The sequence below is a fragment of the Carettochelys insculpta genome, chromosome 2 (assembly GCF_033958435.1).
Source record: "Carettochelys insculpta isolate YL-2023 chromosome 2, ASM3395843v1, whole genome shotgun sequence".
Classification (NCBI taxonomy): Eukaryota; Metazoa; Chordata; order Testudines; family Carettochelyidae; genus Carettochelys; species Carettochelys insculpta.
In genome coordinates, this window is record NC_134138.1 from 245,654,416 (window position 1) to 245,676,787 (window position 22,372).

The window sequence follows — 22,372 nt, forward strand, 5'->3', positions numbered from 1 at the left end:
TGCATTCAAGCATTCCATCTTTGTTAATAGCAAATCACAGACCTCCTTTTTCAGCAAGTTACTACTTTTACAGTGGGAGAAATTAAAATGCTTGTGGGAATTTCTGTAATCAGTGAATGAATTACTATAATCAAGGAACATATTTAATGGGAGCAGGAGGAAGAAATGTATGAGTCATTAAAATTGTTAAATATTTTCTGGTCTTTCTAAAGTGCTGTATAAGCCTTCTTAGATCTCTGTTTCTTCCCAAAACTGAAACAGCTCTTCATTGTTAGAATATTCTTATTTCAAAACTTGATGGCCAGAGAGAGAACCTTGAGATCTCTGAAGGAAGACTCCAGGATCCAGCTATTTCTCCCTTCCTCTTTTGTGATGGCATCTGGGTTGAAATCTTCATCAATATGGTAACTCTCTGGAATCTCTCCTTGCATAAATGAAGGTGATAGCCATATCCTGCAAATAATTAATCCAGAGAGCATTCTTGAGTCCAAATATAGCTGTCTCAAGTTGTTTCATCAATCTTTGTGTGGAACAAAATATCCAGCACTGAAGCGCTCTGAAGATAGCCTAAGGGGCTCATCTGTCTTGATCGGAACTGACAATTTGGTTGCTTCTTATTACTAAAGCATATAAGAAAATATGCATTCCAGAACACTGAAGGGAAGAAAAACAAGACATCTATGGAAGGAATGGTTAGCGACTGTAAATTGTCAAGTACAGAATTTTTGTGCTGGCAGTTAGAGTAGAGGGGTGCAGATCTGGCTGTTTGGGACAGGGAGGATGTATTTTTTTTTCTGTGGTTTCTTGCATTCCTAGGCACCAAAATTAAGTGGATTAATTTTAAAAATTAGGGTTAAAATAAATTGATGTTATTTTCTGTGTCAGGAGAAAAGAAGTAGTTTTTCCTTCCAGTATCCAAGACACGTTTCTTTGTGAATTAGTCAAAACTCTGGCAAAAAAAATCACTGATCTCTTTGTCGCACTTTCAATAAAAGTTAGACATCTCAATCTGTATTTAGACACCTAAATAGTTGCGTAATACATCTATGAGTTTGCTTTCTATTAAGTGATTAGGTATTACCACTAATTTAGGTAGAATCGCAGTGGTTGGGAAATGCATTACTGTGAGAAACTTCTCTGTGGGAAACAGTATGCTGGAATATAATTTTTTCACCTCATATAAAATCTTTCAGAGTCCCCCTTTAATGGAATATAAGACTGTATGGATGAAATTCTGGCTCCCATGAATCAGAGAGGTAGCCGTGTTAGGCTGTATCTTCGAGAACAACAAGAAGTCCTGTGGCACCTTATAGACTAACAGATATGTTGGAGCGTAAGCTTTTGTGGGCAAATATCCACTCCATCAGTTGCATGAGTGGGGGTGGGGGGTTCAGAGGAGTATTTAAAGAGGGGGGGCCCCAGTAAAAGGGAGGGCCCAGAGCTGACAAAGTCTATTGAATTAGAGTGGAAATGGCCCATTATCAGTAGTATACATCAAGAAGGGAGAAAAAACAAGTCAGATCAGTCGGGGGCTGTGGCCCATTGTCAGATTCTAATGTGGAGGTGTGAACTTCCAGAGCAGAGAAACTGCTTTTGTAAGGGGCCAGCCACTCGCAGTCTCTGTTTAATCCTTGGTTGATGGAGTCAAATTTGCAAATGAATTGCAGCTCAGAGATTTCTGTCTCCATTTTAATTTTGAAATGTTTTTGTTGTAGGACTTCTACTTTTAAATCTGTTACTGAGTGTCTGGGGGAGTTGAAGTGTTCTCCTGCAGACTTTTGTATATCACTGTTCCTGATGTCTGATTTATGTCCATTTATTCTTTTACATAGAGACTGTCCAGTTTGGCCAATGTAAATTGCAGTGGGGCATTGCTGGCACATGATGGCATATATTATATAATATAATGCATGCCATCATATAACATATCTGTTAAAAATAATCCATTTTTGATTTAAATATAATCAGTGATTAGGAATTTAACCCAGTTCTCTAAATTTTTCCAGTTACTCTCACTATTTCGAACCCTATTTTGCATCCAAATTCTGAGCTTCATGAGTCTTTCACTTTCAGGCATGTCTTCTAATCCTATTAACATCCTTGTAGATCTTCTCTGAACCTTGTTTTTCAATGTCCTCCTTCAGTTGTGGGCACCAGAACTAGACACAATATTCCAGTAGCATTTGCTCGAAGTACAAAGATAGTATAATCATCTCCTACTCAATATTCCTGTTTTTATTCAGCCAAGTATCACATTAACATTTTTGGCTTCATATTGCACTTGGACTTCATGTTCATTTGATAATCAACATGAACCCTAAGTCTTTTTTGAAACTCAGTGTTTCCGAAGATATGAGTCCCCGTTCCATAAGAATGATGTACAGACTTTTTTCGAAGACTTTATATTTGGCCATTTTGAAACTCGTAGGGTGCGTCTACACTTGCATTCCTCTTTCAAAAGAGGTGTGCAAATGAGGGAAATCAAAAATGCAAATGAGGCACATAATTGCATATTTGGCACCTCATTTGCATATTCTTATTTCAAAAGAGCTTCTTTAGAAAGAAAAAAAACAGTGCAGACACTGCTCTTTCGAAAGTAAACCCCGTCTTCGAAAGAATCCTTCTTCCCTTTATTTAATGGGAAGAAGGATTCTTTCGAAGATGGGGTTTACTTTCGGAAGAGCAGCGTCTACACTGGTTTTCTTCTTTCAAAAGAAATACTTTCAAAATACAAATAGGCAAATGAGGTGTTATGCAAATATGCATCTCATTTGCATTTTTGATTTCCCTCATTTGCAAATGGAGATGCACCTGGATTGTTTTCTTGTGCCCAGTTTACTGAGTTATCCAGATTACTCTGTCTCAGTGACCTATTGTCTTCATCATTTCATTCCACCAAATGATGTTATCAATTAAATTTATTGGTAATGATTTTATATACTCTTACAAGTTATTGATACATATGTTACACAGCGTGGGGCCAAGAACTGACTCCTGTAGGACCCCATTAGAAACACACATTCTCAGTGTTGATCTCTGGATTGCAGTTACATTTTGAGACTTACCAGTTGGTCTGTTTTTAATCCAGATAATGCATGACAAGGTGATTTTGTATTGTCCTACTTCCTTAATGAAAATGTTGTGTGGTACCAAGCCAAATTCTTTTTACAAATCTAAACATGTTATGTCAGCACTAGTACATTTGACTCATCACAATTATGTCAAGTTAATCTGACAAGATCTGTTTTTCATAACTCAATGTTGTTTGGCATCCATTAGCTCTGGTGATGAAAGTTCTCACAGTATGTCTATACTACAGCTGGTGGTGACAATACCAACCTGTATCCACAGACTTGCCATGGTTAGGCTCCCATTAGCACGCTGAGGACATTGTGGCTTTGGTTGCAGTTTGAGCTCTCAAATCAGTGGGGTTAGGTGTGCTTGAGATCCCAAGAAGCAACACCTGTACTTCTGTTTTTCATGCTCTGGCTTGAGCCCCACAAGCATGGCTCTGGGTAGCTGGTCTTGGAGGCTTGCTCTGAGCTGCAGTGTAAACTTAGGCCTGGTCTGCTGTTTGCATAGCTGAAGCCTACATACTCACCGCAGCATTTTGTATGGGCTAAGGTCCATGGGAGCTGCTCTCCCATTGACGTCAGCTACACTTCTCGCGTCAATGGGTGACTGCTTAGAGATCATCTTATCACATCTAAGCAGACGTGATAAATCAACAGCCAGTGGATTGTTCACTGCCACATCGATCCCCAGCATAGTTTAAACCTACCCTTACCCTGAGATCTCCAGGATTTTCTCCACATATTGTAGAATTGCAGACTATTTACATATACTGTCATTGTGCTGCCAATATCTAATATCTCATTGCTTTGAGACAGTAGCAATGATTTATAGAACTGAATTCCTCCTTACCATCTGTATTTTCTAGACAAGTATAATATGGTATATGCTGCACAATGGCATGTCACATACTTGTTGAAGGGAAGAATCCGCTCAAATATTTGAATATTAAGGCAGGCATGTAGGCCTTTTCAATTTGATGTTTTAGTTTAAAATTGTTTTTTTTCTCCTTGGAGAAAAATGAGACGTTGTTATAAAATTTACTGTATAGCAGGACAACTGTGATACTGAAAACAAGCTATTTATGACACAGTAAACTAATTTTTATGTAGCAGGTCTTACCTTCAAAGAGCTGAAAAGCATTAACTAATTATGCATTAAAGAACTCCTAAGAGGTAGGTAGATATCCTTAACTGTGTTTCACTTTGAGATGAGCCATAAGAAGCAGAGTACTTTCAACAAGTACCAATACCGGGACTCAGGATTTCCCGATACCCAATGTGTAGAACTCTCTGCCTAGACTTCTGTGGAGCTGATTAAACAGAGCTTTTGGAGCTAATTGGAATGCTGTCAGAAGAAGGATGTTATGCATGCTTTAATGTTAGCAAGCGGGCTTATTAATTCATTGCTCTGTGATGTAGGGAATTCTGAATAGCAACACTTGCAGGAGAGCTCATTAACATACAAAGATATGCTAGATATGTGATAGCTAGACAAACAACCAGCTAAGAAAAGAGTTAACCTTTTGGGCCCCAGACCCACACTGGATTCCTTTCAGATTCCTGTTCCCAAACTGAACCATTCTGACTTCATTAGGGCTCTGCATGGATGCTGGGATCAGCCTACCAAATTGGGAATCCAGTAGGGCTAAACTGGGCCTCTGTAGGGGCCCAGTTTCTGTTTGGGCATCTGAAGTACGTGGCTTGCCATGTGAGCTTAGCACTCTATAGATGCCATTATTCAGAGTTGCTGGGTGTTGAGCTCTTTTGAAAATCTGGCCATCAGTGTTCTTGAAAACCAAAATTAAGTTGGAAGCAAATTACAGTGTATAGTTAAGTTTCTGTTTGCATTTCCTTCTAAATAATTACATCCAAATTATTCCCTCTTTTGTTACAACTACAAGAACCTGTACAATTTGAATTGCAAGTAACCCAATCTTCATGTTTTTATTTCCATCACTCTGAATAACTTTTATCACGTTTATCTGAACAAGCTGACCACAGACGAAAAAATAATGTACGTTTAATGGTGCAGGTAGAAAAGAGATCTAAGGAGAAAGAACTGTTGGGAGCTCAAGCGCAATTAGATACAGCCAATGGAAAATACAGAGCTGTGTGATCAACATTTCAGACAAAGCTGTTCACATTAGGCCTCAGGTGGTTGTTACGTATGCCATAATGTGCCATATACCGCTGATTATCGCATGAATAAGCAATTCAGACAAATTGTCTATGTAAAGTTGAGAGGAAAACATCAGAGGAAAATAAAAGTGGGGAAATGTATATTGAAGTGTGTGTGTGTGTGTGAGAGAGAGAGAGAGAGAGATTTTGTTTCATTCCTTTTCCCTATATTTTTGTACTAGCAGGGACATTTCCATGAAATCATGATCTTTGTTTCCTTACAGTTTAATTCTGTGTGCTTGTTGCTTCACAAACATCATCATCATATGGGGGCATCAAAATGTTTATTTCAGCAATAAATATGCCTCCCAACAGAGATAGGCATAGGGGGTGTTGTCCCCAGGCATGGCACTTCAGAGCGTCTCAGACCTCCTGCTGCTGCCACTGCTGCGTTGGCAGTGACATCTGAAGCTCCAGGCCATTTTGAATTGCCACGGTTGTGAGGGAAGGAAGGGGCCCAGTGCTATAGTCTGGGTGGTGCTGAGGGCCAAATGCTCTAGTAGCTGCCCTTTTCACCATTGGTCCTGCCCTTTCTAGGGCACAGAACCATGCCCCCTTCCTACCTTGCCCTAGGGCCTGTGGTGGCTGTCAGCACAACTGGCAATGAATTATGATGTTAGAGGATAACAGCAGCAGGTAGGAACAGATAGACTCTTAAAAAACGAACCTATGTTTTTGCAAATGTCACAGCTAAAGTTCGGCCTATAAAGCAGTGTTTAGGTAGCTATGCATTTTATATGATTAAGTGTATAATTAATAGACTCTGTTTTTTTCATTTGCAATGTACCCAACAATTCTTATCAAAATTAAGAAGAGCCCCTCTTAAAATCAGACTTTTAATTAAGTGCCTACATATGGATTTACTTAACTCACTTCGTCCATCCATGTTTGACATTTTTAGTCAGTGTTTTTTATCAAAATTTCCATGCCATATTATATATCTATAATTTGTAAACTTTCTTGTGTGTAGCATTTTCCCACACAAAAGAGCTGCTTGAATTGGTTTTATGTTAGTGTAGAGAGATTATACCCAATTAGTTTGTTCAAGCATGAGATGCAGAACTTGGTTTGTCCTTTTACACTGTACACAGTGGTAGGTAGAAGTGGGCATCCGTCAGTCCCGGAGGACTATGGTGTGTTGTTACACCCGGGGTTGGATCAACAGCAGCGTCTAGTGTGGCTGTAAAGTCCGATTCTTGAGTGACAGTCTTTTCCACACAGGGTACAGGAGAACACTGAGCCCTGGTTGATGGACTGGGGGCGGGACTTCCTCAGGGTTCTTTTCTCTTCTGCTTGTTGCCTGAGGTTGTCTTCATACTGGGACAGTTCTTTTTTCACCCGTTGCTTCCACAGGCATCGATCGGTGGCGAGTGTCTCCCAGGTGGCAGTGCTGATGTTAGCAGCCTTCAAGTCGCGCTTGCACACATTTTTGTAGTGGAGCTGAGGTCTTCCAACCAGCCTGGTCCCTGTCGCCAGTTCACCGTAGAGCAAATCCTTAGGTGTGTGACCGCCCTGCATACGGGAGATGTGACCTAGCCATCACAGGCGTCTCTGCTTGATCAAAGTGTGCATGGTGGCAGTCCCTGCTCATTCAAGCACCGTGTTGTTGGTCACCTTGTCCTGCCAGGAGATTCCCAGGATGCATCTCAGGAAATGCATATGAAATGAGTTAAGCCTCTTTTCATACTTGGACCTCAGCGTCCAAGTTTCACAGCCGTACAGGAGGGTACTCAGTATGCAGGCTCTATAGACTTGTGCTTTGGTGTGCTCTGAGAGTTTCCTGTTGGACCATACTCTTTTTGTTAGCCTGGATAGTGCGGTGGCAGCCATTCCAAAACGTTTGTTAATCTCCCTTTCAAGGGAGAGGTTGTCGGATATTGTGGAGCCCAGGTAAACAGACTCGTGGACAACTTCCAGCTGGTGATCATTGATGCTTATGGCAAGCAGACGGTTAGTGTCCTGACTCATCCCTTGTGTTTTCTTGATATTGATGATAAGCCCAAACTCTTTGCAGGCATCCGCAAAGCGATTCATGAGGTGCTGCAGTTCCTCCTGTGTATGAGTTGTAATAGCTGCATCATCTGCAAAGAGGAAGTCTCGCAAGCACCTTGTTTGCACTTTGGTCCTTGCTTTTAGCCTAGCCAGCTGGAAGAGCTTGCCATCAGATCTCGTGTGAAGGTAAATGCCTGTTGTGGCTGAACCAAAGGCATATTTGAGCAGGACGGAAAAAAATATTCCAAAAAGTGTAGGGGCCAGAACGCAACCCTGCCTCACTCCACTGTAGATACTGAAATGTTTGGAGGTGGATCCATCATAGACAATGACTCCCTTCATGTCCTCGTGGAAAGACTTGATGATATTGAGCAGGGTGGGGGAACAGCCAATCTTTTCCAGAATTTGAAAAAGACCATTTCTGCTAACAAGGTCAAAAGCCTTGGTTAGGCTGATGAATGCAATGCATAGTGGCCTTTGCTGTTCCCTACACTTTTCCTGCAGCTGCCTAAGGGAAAATATCATATTGATGGTAGATCTTTTAGCTCTAAACCCGCACTGTGATTCAGGATAGACTCGTTCTGCAAGGACTTGGAGCCTCTTTAATACTACCCGGGCAAAGAGCTTTCCAACGATACTAAGGAGGGATATACCACGATAGTTGTTACAGTTGCTCCTGTCACCCTTCTTCTTGTAAAGAATGACTGTGTTGGCATCTCTCACGTCTTGCGGTACATTCTGCTCCTTCCAACACTGACACAGCAGCCCATGCAGTTCTGGAATCAGGCTGCTCTTAGCACACTTGAGAATTTTTGATGGAATGCTGTCTTTACCTGGGGCTTTCCCACCTGTCAGTGCGTCAAGTGCCTGGCTGACCACCAGCGCTGTTGGTACTTTTGTTGAGCTCTGACAAAGTTGGAAAGCACCTAATGGCATTCAGTGCTGCTTCTTTGACAGTGTTCGCCAAAGCATACAACTCTGAGTAATGCTCCACCCACCTTTCCATCTGTTTGTAGCGGTCCTTAAGGATCTCTCTATCGAGTGCCTTCAGGGGAGCAATCTTATTTTGAATTGGTCCAGTGGCTTCGCTGATTCCATCATACATGCCCTTTATGTTGCCATTGTCTGCACAGGTGTGGATTCTGGACCAGAGCTGAAGCCAGTAGTCATTAACACAGTGCCTGGCTGTCCTTTGGACTTTACCACGAGCGGCCCTGAGTATCTGCAAGTTCCTCTCGCTAGGGGATGTCTTGTATGTTGTCTCTGCGAGCCGCTTCTCTTCAACGATGGGCAGCAGCTCTTCTGAGTGTGCTTCAAACCAGTCAGCTGACTTTGTCTGCTTCTTACCAAAAGTCGACATCGCTGTGTTGTAGATGGTATCCCTAAGGTATGCCCACCTTCTGCTGGCGTCTGCACTGGTTGGGCCAGGAAGGGCCGCATCGAGGGCCCGGGTAAACTGTGCAACCCTCTTGGGGTCTTTGGTCATACAGATGTTGATTCGTGGCCTACCTGCATTCTTTGTTCAATACAGCCTCCGAGGTTGAAGCCTGATCTTGCTGGCAACGAGTGAATGGTCGGAGTCGCAGTCTGCACTATGATAGCTGTGAGTGAGCTTGACATTGCCTACGCAGGCACGCCTTACAAGGATCAAGTCCAGCTGGTGCCAGTGTCTGGACCTGGGATGACACCATGACACACTGTGCTGGGGCTTGGTCTTGAAGGTGTTGGTAACAGAGAGACTGTGCTGGCAGCAAAGCTCCAGCAGTCGCTGCCCATTCTCATTTAACTTCCCAACTCCGAATTGCCCTAAGCATGTGGGCCAGCTGGAATGGTCAGCACCAACTCTTGTGTTAAAATCCCCACAAATGATCAGTGGCTCGTGAGTTGGAATTTCTTCAATTGTGATGCTGAGCTCATCATAAAACTTGTCCTTAGCTTCTTGGGAAAAGGTCAATGTTGGAGCATAGGCACTGATGATGTTGGTCAGGCCTGCAGATGTTTGCACCTGGAGTTGTATAAGCCTTTCCAAGCGCCCTGTGGGTGGTGTGATGGAGCCAATCAGACTATTCTTGATTGTGAAACCCACGCCATGCTCACTGGTCTCACTAAGGGGTTTTACCATCCAGAAAAAAGTGTAATCTTTCTCCTTTAGACTGCCGGAAGATGAGAGTCTTGTCTCCTGAAGGGCAACAATGTCCATTTTTCACCTTCTCAGTTCGTTGTAATAACCGCTGTCTTGCGGATATCATCTATGTCTTCAAGGTTGTCTGAAAGTCCAGTTATCATGTTTCTAACATTCCAGGTGCCCAGTCTAAGAACCAGGAGTTTTTGTATTTTTTTCTTTTTCTTTGGTGCACAGATTTCAGACCACCTGTTGGGATTGATCCCTAAGCTCCACGCACCCAGTGAAGCAAATGGACTGTGGCGAGACAGCACCTTATTGGCTGGGGGCTGCTCAGTTTGAGGCGAGCAGTAGCTGTCCAGTGGGGCTACAATGACCCCTCCCACCATTCGAAGCAACCCCCTGACGTCAAGCTCTTCGCCAATGAGCTATGACTTGTAACCGGTGTACTGTTGCTTCCCATGTTATGCCGACGCTGTGAGGTGACGCTGGAGTGTCCTCTCCAGGGCGCATGCCTGGGCAAATTTTGTATGGAGGATGAGCTGTTGCCCACTGTTGTACACAGTGGTGCTTGAATAACTGTAGGGAAGACAGAAATGCAAGGATGGCAGATACACTTGTGACTTCATTGAAATTTTCAGTCATCTTTTATGATTATAAAATGATAGACGGGGAAGAGATTGTTTAGGACTCAATAGAGCAGTGATATAGGGATCAGTTCTACAAGGTACTGGGCATTCTGGCCTCACTCCAGCTAAGAAATTAAGTGTTTGCCTAACTTTATGTTAGTAGTCCCAGTGATCTGAACTATGCATCTACTTGAGTGCTCTGGCCAGGGTTCCCTCTAATTTTCTTCCATCCATGAGTGGAAGAAATATTGTTCTGTGCACAGAGGCATGTGCAGATGTACACCATCCATAGAAATATGTGTTGCCAAGTGTGGGTGGCTGCGGGCACTCAGCTAATCAGCTGGGCGACACCTGAATCTCTCCGGGGCGATCCCCCAAGTACTCATCTTAAAGTGAACACTGGTTCTGGCCTGTCCCTGCCAAAAATGTAGTAATTTGAAGGATCGAGATGGCGGAGGAGCATTTCTAATGGGGACAGGAAACGATTCTCGCCCTAGATAGGTAATGAATAGTACATATCCAACAGCTTATTTCTATTACTGGCAAAAAAGGGTGGGGTAGTGACAATGAATGAAGAAGGAATATGTGGTCCCGGCGAAGATGCTGGATCCCTTCCCTTTCCAGACTGTTTAACACAGAGGTCCTAAGCTGTGGGACACCCTCCCAGGCGGATGTGGAAGAACATTCGGGCAGGGGGTTTGCAATGGGTCCTGGACCAACCCCCATGGGAAGAGGGGGACAGGAGCACCAATCTTATCTGGGCCTTGCCTCCACTCCTGCCACCTGCCCTGACCCCTTTACTCTTGTCATCTCCGCCATCCCATAGTTGTGATCTTGTTCCCTGCCATGACTTGGGGCAGGGCTTTTGCAAATGGGGTGCTATTTGGGGGGCATTAGCAGAATTCCATAGAGAGACATTTTTAAACTTAGCTCTTTCTAGTTAGTTTCATTATAATAAAGAGCTGCTGACAGTACAAGTTATGTTCCATAAATACTGAGAGAGCAATAAATATGCGAGAAGATGAGAATTTAACTCTTTCATGTTGCTTTTTGTTTAGTAATCTTGAAAAAGTTGTTTCTGCTGCAGTAGCTGATGTATGTGATGTTCATTTGTGATTTTTAATAAGCAAACAGCCAAAAACCCTGTGTATTGTGTGTTGCTGTAAAGATAGAATGTGCTGGCTACAGCATGGTGTATTGAATTCTGAATCGGAATGTTTCATGCAGTACTCTTGCTTTGTTCTCTTTTCTCTGTCTGCATTCATGATCTATATTTGACTGATGTTATTGACTCTGGAATTACTTCCAGTGAGCATCTGTCATTGTCCATCTCTATTTTATCATAACCTGCCCAATGGTTGTCTTTTCATACTGCTTGCAATTCATTTGAGTTCACCTTTTCCAACCTGATATGGGTGTTAAGTACATTATTTTCTTTCTCTGGCAAATTTCTGCTATTTTAAAATTACTACTAGAACAGCCTCTGTGGCTCAAACCCAGATGTGCTACCATCCTTACTTTTTCTCAGCCTCACTTGTTCACGTACTCCCAACAAAATCCTTGTATGCAGGAAATAGATGTTTGATCCCTATTTCCTTCCTTCAGTTCAAAGCTCTTTTAGAGGATCTATTAGTCAGTGTCCCTCACAATAATATGTTTTCTACATAGGCCATTCCAGCCCTTTCCTTTCCCATACTGTTTTGCTCCAGTATTGACTTTTACAAGATCACATATGATCATGAAAAGGGTAGCTGGTAAGAGATTGTAAATACTTTCAGTTTCCGTGATTGCTTTATACCACCCCATTTTTCTTGCGAACATTTGTTCTTTTGTGTACAGTAGTGTATTGTAGATCTGGCTTTAGAATGCTCTTGTAAATCTGAGCAGCCTCCTAATTTTCCTGGGTGCCATGTATAGATTCATGTGTTCACTTTGTAAGGACTACTTGCCTTTCTGAAATTTACCAAAAACATAAAACAGGCTCCAAAATTTGATGTGGATTGAAAAGTCAGGAAATCTGAACGTTCTGTGTGATTTCTCAATTATTCTGTAATCTGGGGAGCTGAGATTAAAACTCACTTTCTAGTGAAAAGCTCCACTAAGATTTTAATGACCACAGCCATAGAACAGCAATGTTACTTCTCCTCCAAAGAAAACCTCTAACACATCAGTGGTCTTCTCTTGCCATTCTATAACATTGTTTCAGACTAACTCAGAGGAAAGGATGCTTCCCACTGAATCACCAACACCAGCATCTATAGCACTTGGATTTTTCTATGGAGGTTGAGAATTTCATTTACACTTCAGCAAATAGCATAGCTGAAGGTGACATACTTACCACAGCATCTTGCATGTGATAAGGTTGACGGGGGCTGCTCTTCCGTTGATGCCACTTACTCTTCTTGCCTTGGTGGAGTACTGGCATTAACGATAGTGAGCTTAGAGTTGATTTATCACGTCAACAATAGATATGAAAAAATTGACAGCTGATGGATCAGTCACTGCTGTGTCAATCCACTGTATAATGGAGACAAGGTCTTGGTGCTGAACAGGTCTGATCCTGCTTAGTAAAGTGATTACTTGTCCTTAGTTTTCTTAGTAAGCTGATCCTACAAGATTGTCTTTCAGTCTCTTTTCTCAGGCACTGGGATAGTTACCAATACATTCAGCACGAAGTTATTTAACTATTTTTCCCTCGCTAAGTTGCTGTAGGCTGATCATTTGAGTGCTGCTTTGCCAACTGTAGGCATTAGATGTATTTCAGGACTCCAGCGGATGAGAGTCAGCGCATTCCTGGCATCTTTACTTTCCTTCTTTGAGTCTCAGCTTTTTGCACCTTTTCCAAGGTCACCACTGTCTCCATTTCTGTTTATAGTAAAAAAGCAGCATGTATTACAGTTGCTTCCATTGTTCCTATTACCTTTCTCATCACAGTAAAGACTGGCTCCTGAAATAATTTTTTTCTCCATATATCGGTAAATCCTTCACATACTGGCTTATCAGTGTATCTCAGCATGGCTAGACCCATAGCTTTACCACTCTTGAGTCTTCTGGCTGTATTCAGTATCTCAGATTATTTCGTTCTCTGTTCCTTCTTTTAGCCCCTTAGACATTGCAAATTTTCCCCGCAGAAATTGTCTTCCTGCTGCAGCTTTTTCTACTGCACCCTTATAGTAGTTCAGCTGTCCCTTCTTATGCTAGTATGTAGCAATTTACAGTACATATTTGTAGGTCATTTACTTTCTCAGCTTGTGGAGACATAACCCTTTTCAACAGAATCTGCTCTGCTCTGAGGGTCTGGAGCACTCCATCCCGTCTCCCTACCACCTCCATCTTCACTCACTTTCATCAGGCTGGGGCAGGGGGCTGGACTGCAGGAGTGATGTAGGCCCTGGACTTGGACCAAGGGGTTTGGAGTGTGGGAGGTGCTCTGGGGCTGAGCTTGGGACAGGAGGCTGGATGCAGAAGGGGGTTCAGGAAATCAGCTCTGGAAGGGAGTTTGAGTGCTGGGGGGCTCAGGGCTCGGCTGGGGTTTGAGGTACAAAACGGGGTTCAGGACCGGGGACAGGGCGTTGGGATACAGGCTCAGGCTGGACACCACATATCTGAGATGGAGATAATGCAAACTCACCCCGGTCCTGGCCCTGTGACTCTCTTCAAAGCAGCCAGCATACCCATGGTTTATGGGAGTGGGAGGTGCAGGTGACTCTGTGAGCTGCCCCCCATCTACAAGCACTGTCCCTGCAGCTCCCATGGGCTGTGGTTTCCTGTTCCCAGCCAGTGGGAGCTGCAGGAGCAGTGCCTGAAGGCAAGGGCAGCATTTGAAGACCTCCCTCCATCCCGATTCCTGTTGTACCCCCATCCTGTGGATGTGGGGTATAGGCATGGAGGGAGGGGACATCCTGACATTGGCACTCCCCTCTTCTTCCCTGCCCTGAATAGCAAGCAGGAGGCTCCTGGGAGGCAATTCCAAAGCAAAGGGCAGGAGCAGTTCAGCAGTGGGTGAAGGGGCAGCTGAAACAATAGCCTTCTAGCCAAACCAGTTAGGATCACCCAGCAGAGGCTTCAGGATTTAATAGTAGATCCCTATCTACTGGTTGGTGACCACTGGTCTAGGGTGATGGAGTGATAGCTATTACTTTTATGCTATTTCATGCCTTGAGCCATACCCTAAGCTAGTACAGACCAATGTACTGCTGTTGAAGTCAATGGAGCCTGGCTGAGATACACCAGCTGACAATCTGGCCCATTATGCATGAATTAAGCTTCAGGACCCCCAAAAAGGTCCCTCTGGTACAAAACACAGCAACCCATCAGTTTGCCAGTGCAGGTTGCTATGAGCACATCACCCCAGTGCTTTATTCCCTTGACTAGCTCTGCATTTAATAGAGAGTTGAGTTCAAGATCTCTTTTCTGATAGGGCAAATTTCCTGGATAATTTACATTAACTACCTGAGAGGCTGTGTCCCTCTTCCTGCCCATGATGTTCCATGATAGCTACATCCAATGGGCCAAGGAAGTGATCCACCGGTGGAGGAGGTTAGGTCCATAAATGGCTATTAGCCAGGGGTAAAGTATGGTGCCCTAGCCTTCAGTACAAGGGCAGGAGATGGATGGCAGGAGATAAATCACTTGATCATTGTCTTCTGTTCTCCTTCTCTGGGGCACCTGGCATTGGCCACTGTCGGCAGACGGGATACTGGGCTGGATGGACCTTTGGTCTGACCCAGTATGGCCATTCTTATGTTCTTGTGTGGGGGAGAGAGAACTCTCACATGCTCAGATACTCCTAACTCTAGTCCCTGGTATGCATGCTATGATGTGTGGTATTGGGGGCAGGGAACAGGTCATTGTGCTAAGGGGAGTGGGTTTCTTAGATGTCTATGAAGTGGATTTATCACTTTTAACCGTGTATGATGACTGACCTGTTTGCTGTAGAATTTGCATAACAATTTGGTTATTTTTAAAAGGCAAATTTAATAATAGAGCCATCCTCCTCCCCCAAAAGATATTCCATGCAAGTGGATTCCTAACTTTAATGAGACACACTTGGAAGTTAAATCCTGTCCCTTGTTTGTGATGTGGAAGACTTGGGGGACAGTGGCACCAGCTGGATTTCACTAAGTGAGGTGAAAGGGTTTGAGGAACCCAGCAGAGACGCTGTCTCCATGGGTGCTCTGTGGCTGGAGCATCCATGGAAAAAAATAATAGGTGCTCAGTACCCACTGGCAGCCCTGCGGGTCAATGCCTCCCATTTCCGAGCGCTCCTTGCCAACTGGTGGCTCAGCCAATCAACGCTTCTCACAACCTACCGTCCTCCACGATCAGCCATTCTATTTTTTTCTTTTTAAAAGAGGTATATAATCCCTGCCCCCCGAAAATACTATCTGATTGAGTAGCTCTTAAAGAAACAGAGAATATTTGTGTATTAGTATGCTTGTCTCTGGAACCAAATATCATACTATCATGGACACAATACGGTTTGCGTAAAAGAATTGAAAGACTTTTTGAATTAAGAAGACTCTTCATTATTGTGTAGGCACAATATCACATGTGCTCACTTGCTAAGTAAGGTATTTGTAGTAGTTTATAGTTATCCTTGCAGTGTTATTTCTCACTTTTATCATCATCAATAACTGGGCTCAGCGCCCATTGGTGTCTGATGCCTCTCTCACTATTTCCTTCCATCTTTCCATATCCAGTGCAGAGTGGCTTAGTTTCTGTAGACTAGCTCTGCACCAATCTACTACATCATCTACCCATTCTCTGTGGTGTCTGTCTCTCCTATTCGAAGCATCCATTATGCCGAATACTAGGGTCTTGATTTTTCGTTCATCATTCATTCTGCAAATATGTCCAAATAGTTTTAGCTTCCGTTTTATAACCTTCTGCAGCAGGTTCTCTTTCGGCTGTGTCTTCCTATATAATTCCTCATTGGTGACCTGCTGCATCCACCCTATTCTCCGAGTCTTTCTATAACTCCTTTCGAATGCCAATATTCTTCTTTTCGAACCTTTTGTCATCACCCATGTCTCACATCCGTACAACATACTGCTGAATACACATGTTTTCAAGACTCCCAGCTTTGTTCTTAAGCTAATTGCTTTGCTTCTCCGGATCTTATCCATCGCCTTCAAACTCGCTCTTGCTTTCGCTATTCTAGTCGCTATTTCCTTCTTACAGTCTAGATCCTATGTTATGTTGCTCCTCAGATATGTGAACTTCTCTACATTTTCTAGTTCAATACCATCCACCCTGATCTTCCTTCTTATTTCCTTATCTTCAAATACCATAGTTTTTGTTTTATCGATGTTCATAATCAGTCCGTACTGCTTCCCTTCTTCGTTTGAGCTGCACCGTTTTTCCTAGCTTCTCCTCATCTTTCTCAATGATAACTATATCATCCGCAAACCTCAAGTTGTTAATTCTTTTCCCTTGCACAGATATCTCTTCTACCTCTTCCTTAATCTTGTCCATCGCTCTCTCCAGACATGTGATGAAGATACTTGGCGATATTGGATCTCCTTGTCTCGTACCTCTACTTGTTTTAAACCAACTGCCCAACTCACCGCACGTTCTCACCGCTGCATCCGCATAATCAATGATATCTTTCAACAACCGTATTAGTCTGCTGTCCACTCCATATGACTCCAACACCACCCAACTCACTTTCTGATCTTTACTGTCAAATGCCTTTTGAAAATTGATGAAGCAAGTATATACGTTTATGGGTGGTAGTGTGGTTGTCACAGTTGTGGTGCTTAATTTGTCATGAAAGAAGTCAGAGCTCAAACAATTTTTTTTTACATTAAAAATGATACAGCAAGCTCAGGGATGCCAGGGCTGTGAACAGCCAAGTCCTGAGTTGCTGGGACTCAGCCTGGATATGCCCTGGTACCAATGAAGCATTGCAACAGTTATAATAGGAGTTTGACACAGGCTGAAAGGGGAGAAGATTTAGAAATACACATTGTCCCCGACTTATGTTCCAAACACCTGGTCGCAACTCCATTTGGTCGTAAGTCGGAAATACCCTTATACAGGTAGCTATCAACTGCCCACAACCAGTAGTGTTTGTAATATTAATTAACTAGCACTCCAGACATAACCAAGCACCTACAAAACAACAACCAACAATGAAAAAAAAGGAACACTGAGGGCAGAAATACACAAAAAAAACCAACACAACTGCAGCAACATCAAACTGAAATTGATAAACATGAACATGAGATACAAAACACAATGCAATACAGTAGTGTAAATAATGTGATGTAAATAAAATAATGTAAATAATGTTAATAGTGTACATGAACTTTAACTTTATTCCTGGTATTGTCATGCACACTTGGATGATAATTATGAAGGTGAATGAACTGTATTAATTGGATGATGAATTGGAGGAGGTAGGTGACAATACCATAGGAACAACGTCATCAACAGCAGCTTCGTCTCCTTCAGTGGTGCCTTTGCTTGTAGAAGGCATTGCTTTAGTGGGGGAGGCAGCGGTGCTGGGGGCTTTCTTTAAAAAAATATCCATTTTGGACTGTACAGTTTGTTTTTTCTTCTCATTATAAATTTCTTTGTAGCAAGCCAGGGCATCCTGAATTAAATGATCCACTTTTGAGAATCTTGCAACATTAGGGTCCATTTTTTTCAAACATGCTTCCCTTTATTTATTTTGCTGAAGACTGCAGCCATTTCTTTCATCACAATTCTTTGGGGGGCTGCTGCTGCTGCTTTTTCTTCTTGGGCTTTTTGTGTGTCTGCCTCTGCTACCCTCTCTGCCTCCAGCTCCATTAAATCTTAATTGCTCAACTCCTCCCCAACAGCCTCAGCCAGTTGCTGTATGTCTTCATTATCCACTTCCAGATCCACTTCTTTTGCCAGCAGTGCAATTTTATTGGAAATTTCTTCTGGCGCCTTTTCTTTTTCAAAGCCTTTGAAACCGTTGACATATCTTTTTAGGATTTTCTTCCATATGCCATTCATACATTGTTGAGTGACTTCCTGCTACCCAGCAGCAATGTTCCTTATGCCATACAGAATGCTGTAGTTATTCCAAAATTCACACAATGTTTTGGCATTTTCACATTCTGTGGCAGCTATTATCTTTGCAAATGTGTTGTGAAAGTAATATGGTTTGGAAACAGCTGTGGCCCCCTGGTCCATGGGTTGGAGAATAGATGTGGTTTTGGGAGGCAGAAACACCACTTTAATGTTGGGATGACCTGGAGCACTATCCAAACTAAGGAAAAAATTTTGAAAGGAATTCCTTTCTCCAGAAAATATGCCTTGACTTCAGGGATGAAACTGTTCATGAACCAATCTTCAAAAAGTGCAAGTGTCACTGATGCTTTTTTATTAGCACAATAATGAGCTGGTAAAGTAGCCTTGCTGATACTCTTAAAGGCTCCAGGGTTTTCAGAGTGATAAATCAAGCAGGGTTTCAACTTATACCCCAAAACATTCCCTCCTGTTAGACAGTCTTTGAAAGTGTAAGTTTGTACGATTCCTGAAATGGGTGAACCAACTGTGACTGGCACTGAAAGTTTGGTAAAAGTCATACTGCTCCTTTTTCTTAAAGTATTCAAAAAGACTTAGAAGCCTTAGCCGTATCATCTTCAGGCTTAACGGCATGTGTTTTTAAATATGTCCTTCCATCCAAACCACTAAGAGTTTTTCCATGTCATGGATGGGACCTGGTCTTTGCTTTGTTATAATTGTTGATTTCATAGGCACAGATCCTTTCATGGCTTCACAAATGTGATCACTATCCTTTATAATGGTACTTATGTTTCATTTCGATAGGCCTAAATTACGTGCCACGAACAACACTGTTTGACGCCCTTCGTATCGCCTCACTATTGCTATTTACTGTTCTAAATCAATAGCTGTTCTCTTTCTTCTCTCACCATCCTTCTCACTAGCACTTTTCCTGTGACTTGCCATTATGGCCCCAAGCAAACCCAGAAAATTCTGTAAGGACACAATATATTGAGGAAATGAAACGTAAGCATGCTGCCCAACCACAGACACGCAAATACAACATGCTACTGAGAACCAAAACAAAACAAAGAGGGTGGGAAGGGACAACATGTTGACTGCCACCATGACTGAGCTGTAGTTCTCATACCACATTGCCCGCGCTGTTCGAAAAACTAAACATACATGGTTTTCAACTTGAAAATATTATACGGTACAGTAAGTTGGGGTTAAAGGGAGTTTGACTGTAAGTACGAATGGTCATAAGTCAATGTGGTCGTAAGCTGGGGACTGCCTGTACAGTAAAATACTTTTCTTAGAAACAAACAGAGGATTAAATTACGTGTACCATGTAATTACATGTACAGCTGCAGGTGTTCTTAGAAATAATGACTCAGGCCTCATAAATGAATAAATGCTAACAGTGTGACATCCTTGGGTCTTTTTATTTCCTCTACAACTATAAAAGCTAGAAACTTGTTTTTAAATGAAAACTGAGATTTTGATGTAATCATATGACTTTGGAGCTGGAACTTTATGCAAAACACTGACTATTTTGAGATTCACCGTACATTTATGATATCGGGCAACACTCTTCATAGTGTGATCAGGAAGGTCTATGCCCTCACGTTCGCCTCCCACCTGATCGTGCTGGATATTGTGGGCAGAGACAGGCTAACAGGATGGCATAGTCTTCATTTAAACGTGGGTTACAGTAGGACTGCTGTCAGTATTCACAGCTTACCAGTTCTAGTGCATCTTCTGAGTTCAGTGCTTCTTGGAATGATGAAATTAAATGTTACTTATTGATAGAATATATTGCTCACAGTACATCCTACCATATGTTCATGTATATATCTCACCTTTTCTTTCCACTGCTGGTCTATTCCAGTACAGTTTCATTATACACAAGCTGTTTCCTTCGTGTTGTATTTTGATTTATTTTTCCTTTTAACAATATTCTCTTTCTCTCTTTTTTCTTTTTTTTTTCCCTGTCTTTTTCTTTTGATCCACAGGCTTTGCAGGGCATGTTGGTCTCCCTTCATTCAGAACTTGACATTCAAAGGTACTTGATGAAAATTGAATCCTCCCAGAGAGTTAGTACTGTACTTTCTTCTTCTGCACTCTGCCTTGGATTGAGCCTGTTACCCTTTAACTGTGTGTGGTTTGCCTCACAATTAGCGTCACTGTCCTTGAGTAAATCTGGATCTGTGTGCTTTCCTGTTATACTCCACCCTGGGAAGGTCAAGAAAAATGGGTACAGTAACCCAATGCATGTGCACATCCTTTAACATTGTTTTTATTCCCGAGTGTGCCTCTAATAGCATGGTAGATATAAATGTTTACACTCTTATTTTGGTTAGATGCACCCAACACCTAAAAATGGGTGGGAACTGAGCTCATGTTGCTGAGGGGAGACTGCATCCTCAATACATTAGTAGTCATCTTAAAGTGTGCTGATTTCTGTATATATTACATTGTACCTTTGAAGTTTGTTTTCATTTTTGAATTAATTGCAGAAAAGTTCAGGTATTGACCTGTGGAGTTGAGGACACTTACTTACTTTTGTGTATGTTTCAGTACTTGTCTCAAAGGGATTATGTAATTTGCTCTTTCTTGTGGCTGTGTAAGTTGTAAGGATGTCCCTTAAATAGGACATCAAATTTTTTTGTGCCTCTTGGAGAAACATCCTTTGGGGCATATGGAAAGGGGCACAGAGGATGAGAACAGTAAACTCTGTCTTACCCAGCATTCTATCATCCAAACTCTCAAATAACCACCATTTTAACCGTAAGTACATTTTAGTTACATTTTCCATAAATACAGTATAGTGAAAGTAATTACAAATAAGTACAGCAAATACAGGATGTTTACAGTGTGCAGTACTGCACTTGTTGGTAAAGTACACTGCATATATTTTGGTTTGTTTCTTAATAATTAATCTTGTTTTTCTTTAGTGTTATGCATTACTAGGTATACCTCTATATTATCCCAAATATTTGAATATATGGAAACCTCCTGGTCCCAGGCCTGCTGGATATGAAAGAGTTTACTGTATTATTTTCCAATGGCTCCCAGCCCCAGTTTCTGTACTAAATTTTAATATTCAACTCTTTTTATTAAAGCTTCCTCACACTTGTTCCAGCACAGAGTCATAGAAATCTTGGTCTGCAAGGCTATGTCCTCACAGAGCCTTAACCTAGAAATAAGCTATGCAATTTGCTATTGAGTAACTTATTTCAAGTAGATTTTGAAATAGGCTATTTCGACATGTGGCACTGTCTAAACATGCCAAAATAAAGCAGTTATGTTGAGGTATCCCTGTACTGCTCCTGCGATGAGGTGACGGGGGTACCAAGCTATTGTGTCCACTATCCCAAAAACTGTTTTGAGACAACAGGCATGTTGCATAGATGCAGGCAGCTATTTCAGGATTCTGCAGTGTCCCATAATAGATCCTGCAGTGTAGACACAGCCCAAGGGACCTTGAAAAATGCTCAAGTGCTGCTTGTGTGCAAGCAAACCTACTCTGTCTTCATCAGCTGTTCGTCCAACATCTTCTTAAAAACCCCCAATGATAAAGATTCCTTGGAGACCTATTGCAGAGTATAACTGCCCTCATAGTTAGAAAGCTTTCCCTAATATCTAGCCTACGTTTCTCTCTGCTGATTATGCCCATTACTACTTGTCCTAAATCAGTGGACTTGGAGAATAATTGTTCACCACACTCCTTGTAATAGCCCTTAACATATTTTGAAAATGATTATCGGATCCTTCCTCAACCTTCTTTTCCTAACATTACATATGTCCAGCTTTTTCCTCAATAGATCAGGTTTTCTAAACCTTTCATTGTTTTTACTGCTGTCCTCTGGGGCCTCTCCGATTGGTCCACATCTTTCTTAAAGAGCACCACCCCCCACCTGGACAGAGTATTCTGTTTGAGGCATCACACTTCTGAGGACGTTCCTGCACCCTAGTTCCTGCCCATACTCCGGAACCCCCACCCTCCTGCCCTGAGCTCCCTCCCTTCCAAACTCTACATCCTGGCCTAAGCCCACTCCCACACTCCAAACCCTGGATCCAAACTGGAGCCCCCTCGTGCACCCCCCACTCGTGCACACTAAAATAATGTGTAGGAACCACACAGATGCAATGGGATCCAAATAACCATTTTTACTGAATATGTACAATGTGCAAGGCTAGGCTCTGTGTGTGTGTGTGTGTGGTTTAGAAACTTCCAGAGCCTACCCAGTCAGATCAGAGTCGTGTGCAGTTATGTGTGTGTACACACACACACACACTCTGATCTGACTGGGCTCTGGAAGCTTCTAAAACATAAAAGATAATACACCTATTCCTCTATTTAGGAATTTCTGATTTATGAATTTTCACTA

General features: G+C 42.4%; 1 protein-coding gene across 12 annotated transcripts in view; it reads left to right on the forward strand.

Moving 5' to 3' along the window:
• KIAA1217 (KIAA1217 ortholog) overlaps positions 1 to 22,372 on the forward strand; it is a 508,293-nt gene that overhangs the window by 344,948 nt on the left and 140,973 nt on the right. For 7 of the 12 annotated variants that reach the window (XM_074984884.1, XM_074984872.1, XM_074984878.1 and 4 more), the window contains one exon: positions 19,994 to 20,074. The exons of 4 other annotated variants lie outside the window; for them this stretch is intronic. In XM_074984884.1, the coding sequence (XP_074840985.1) occupies positions 19,994 to 20,074 (81 nt within the window). Of the gene's footprint in view, positions 1 to 19,993; positions 20,075 to 22,372 lie in introns of those variants that run through there. One more of the 12 variants, XM_074984879.1, reaches the window with a different exon arrangement.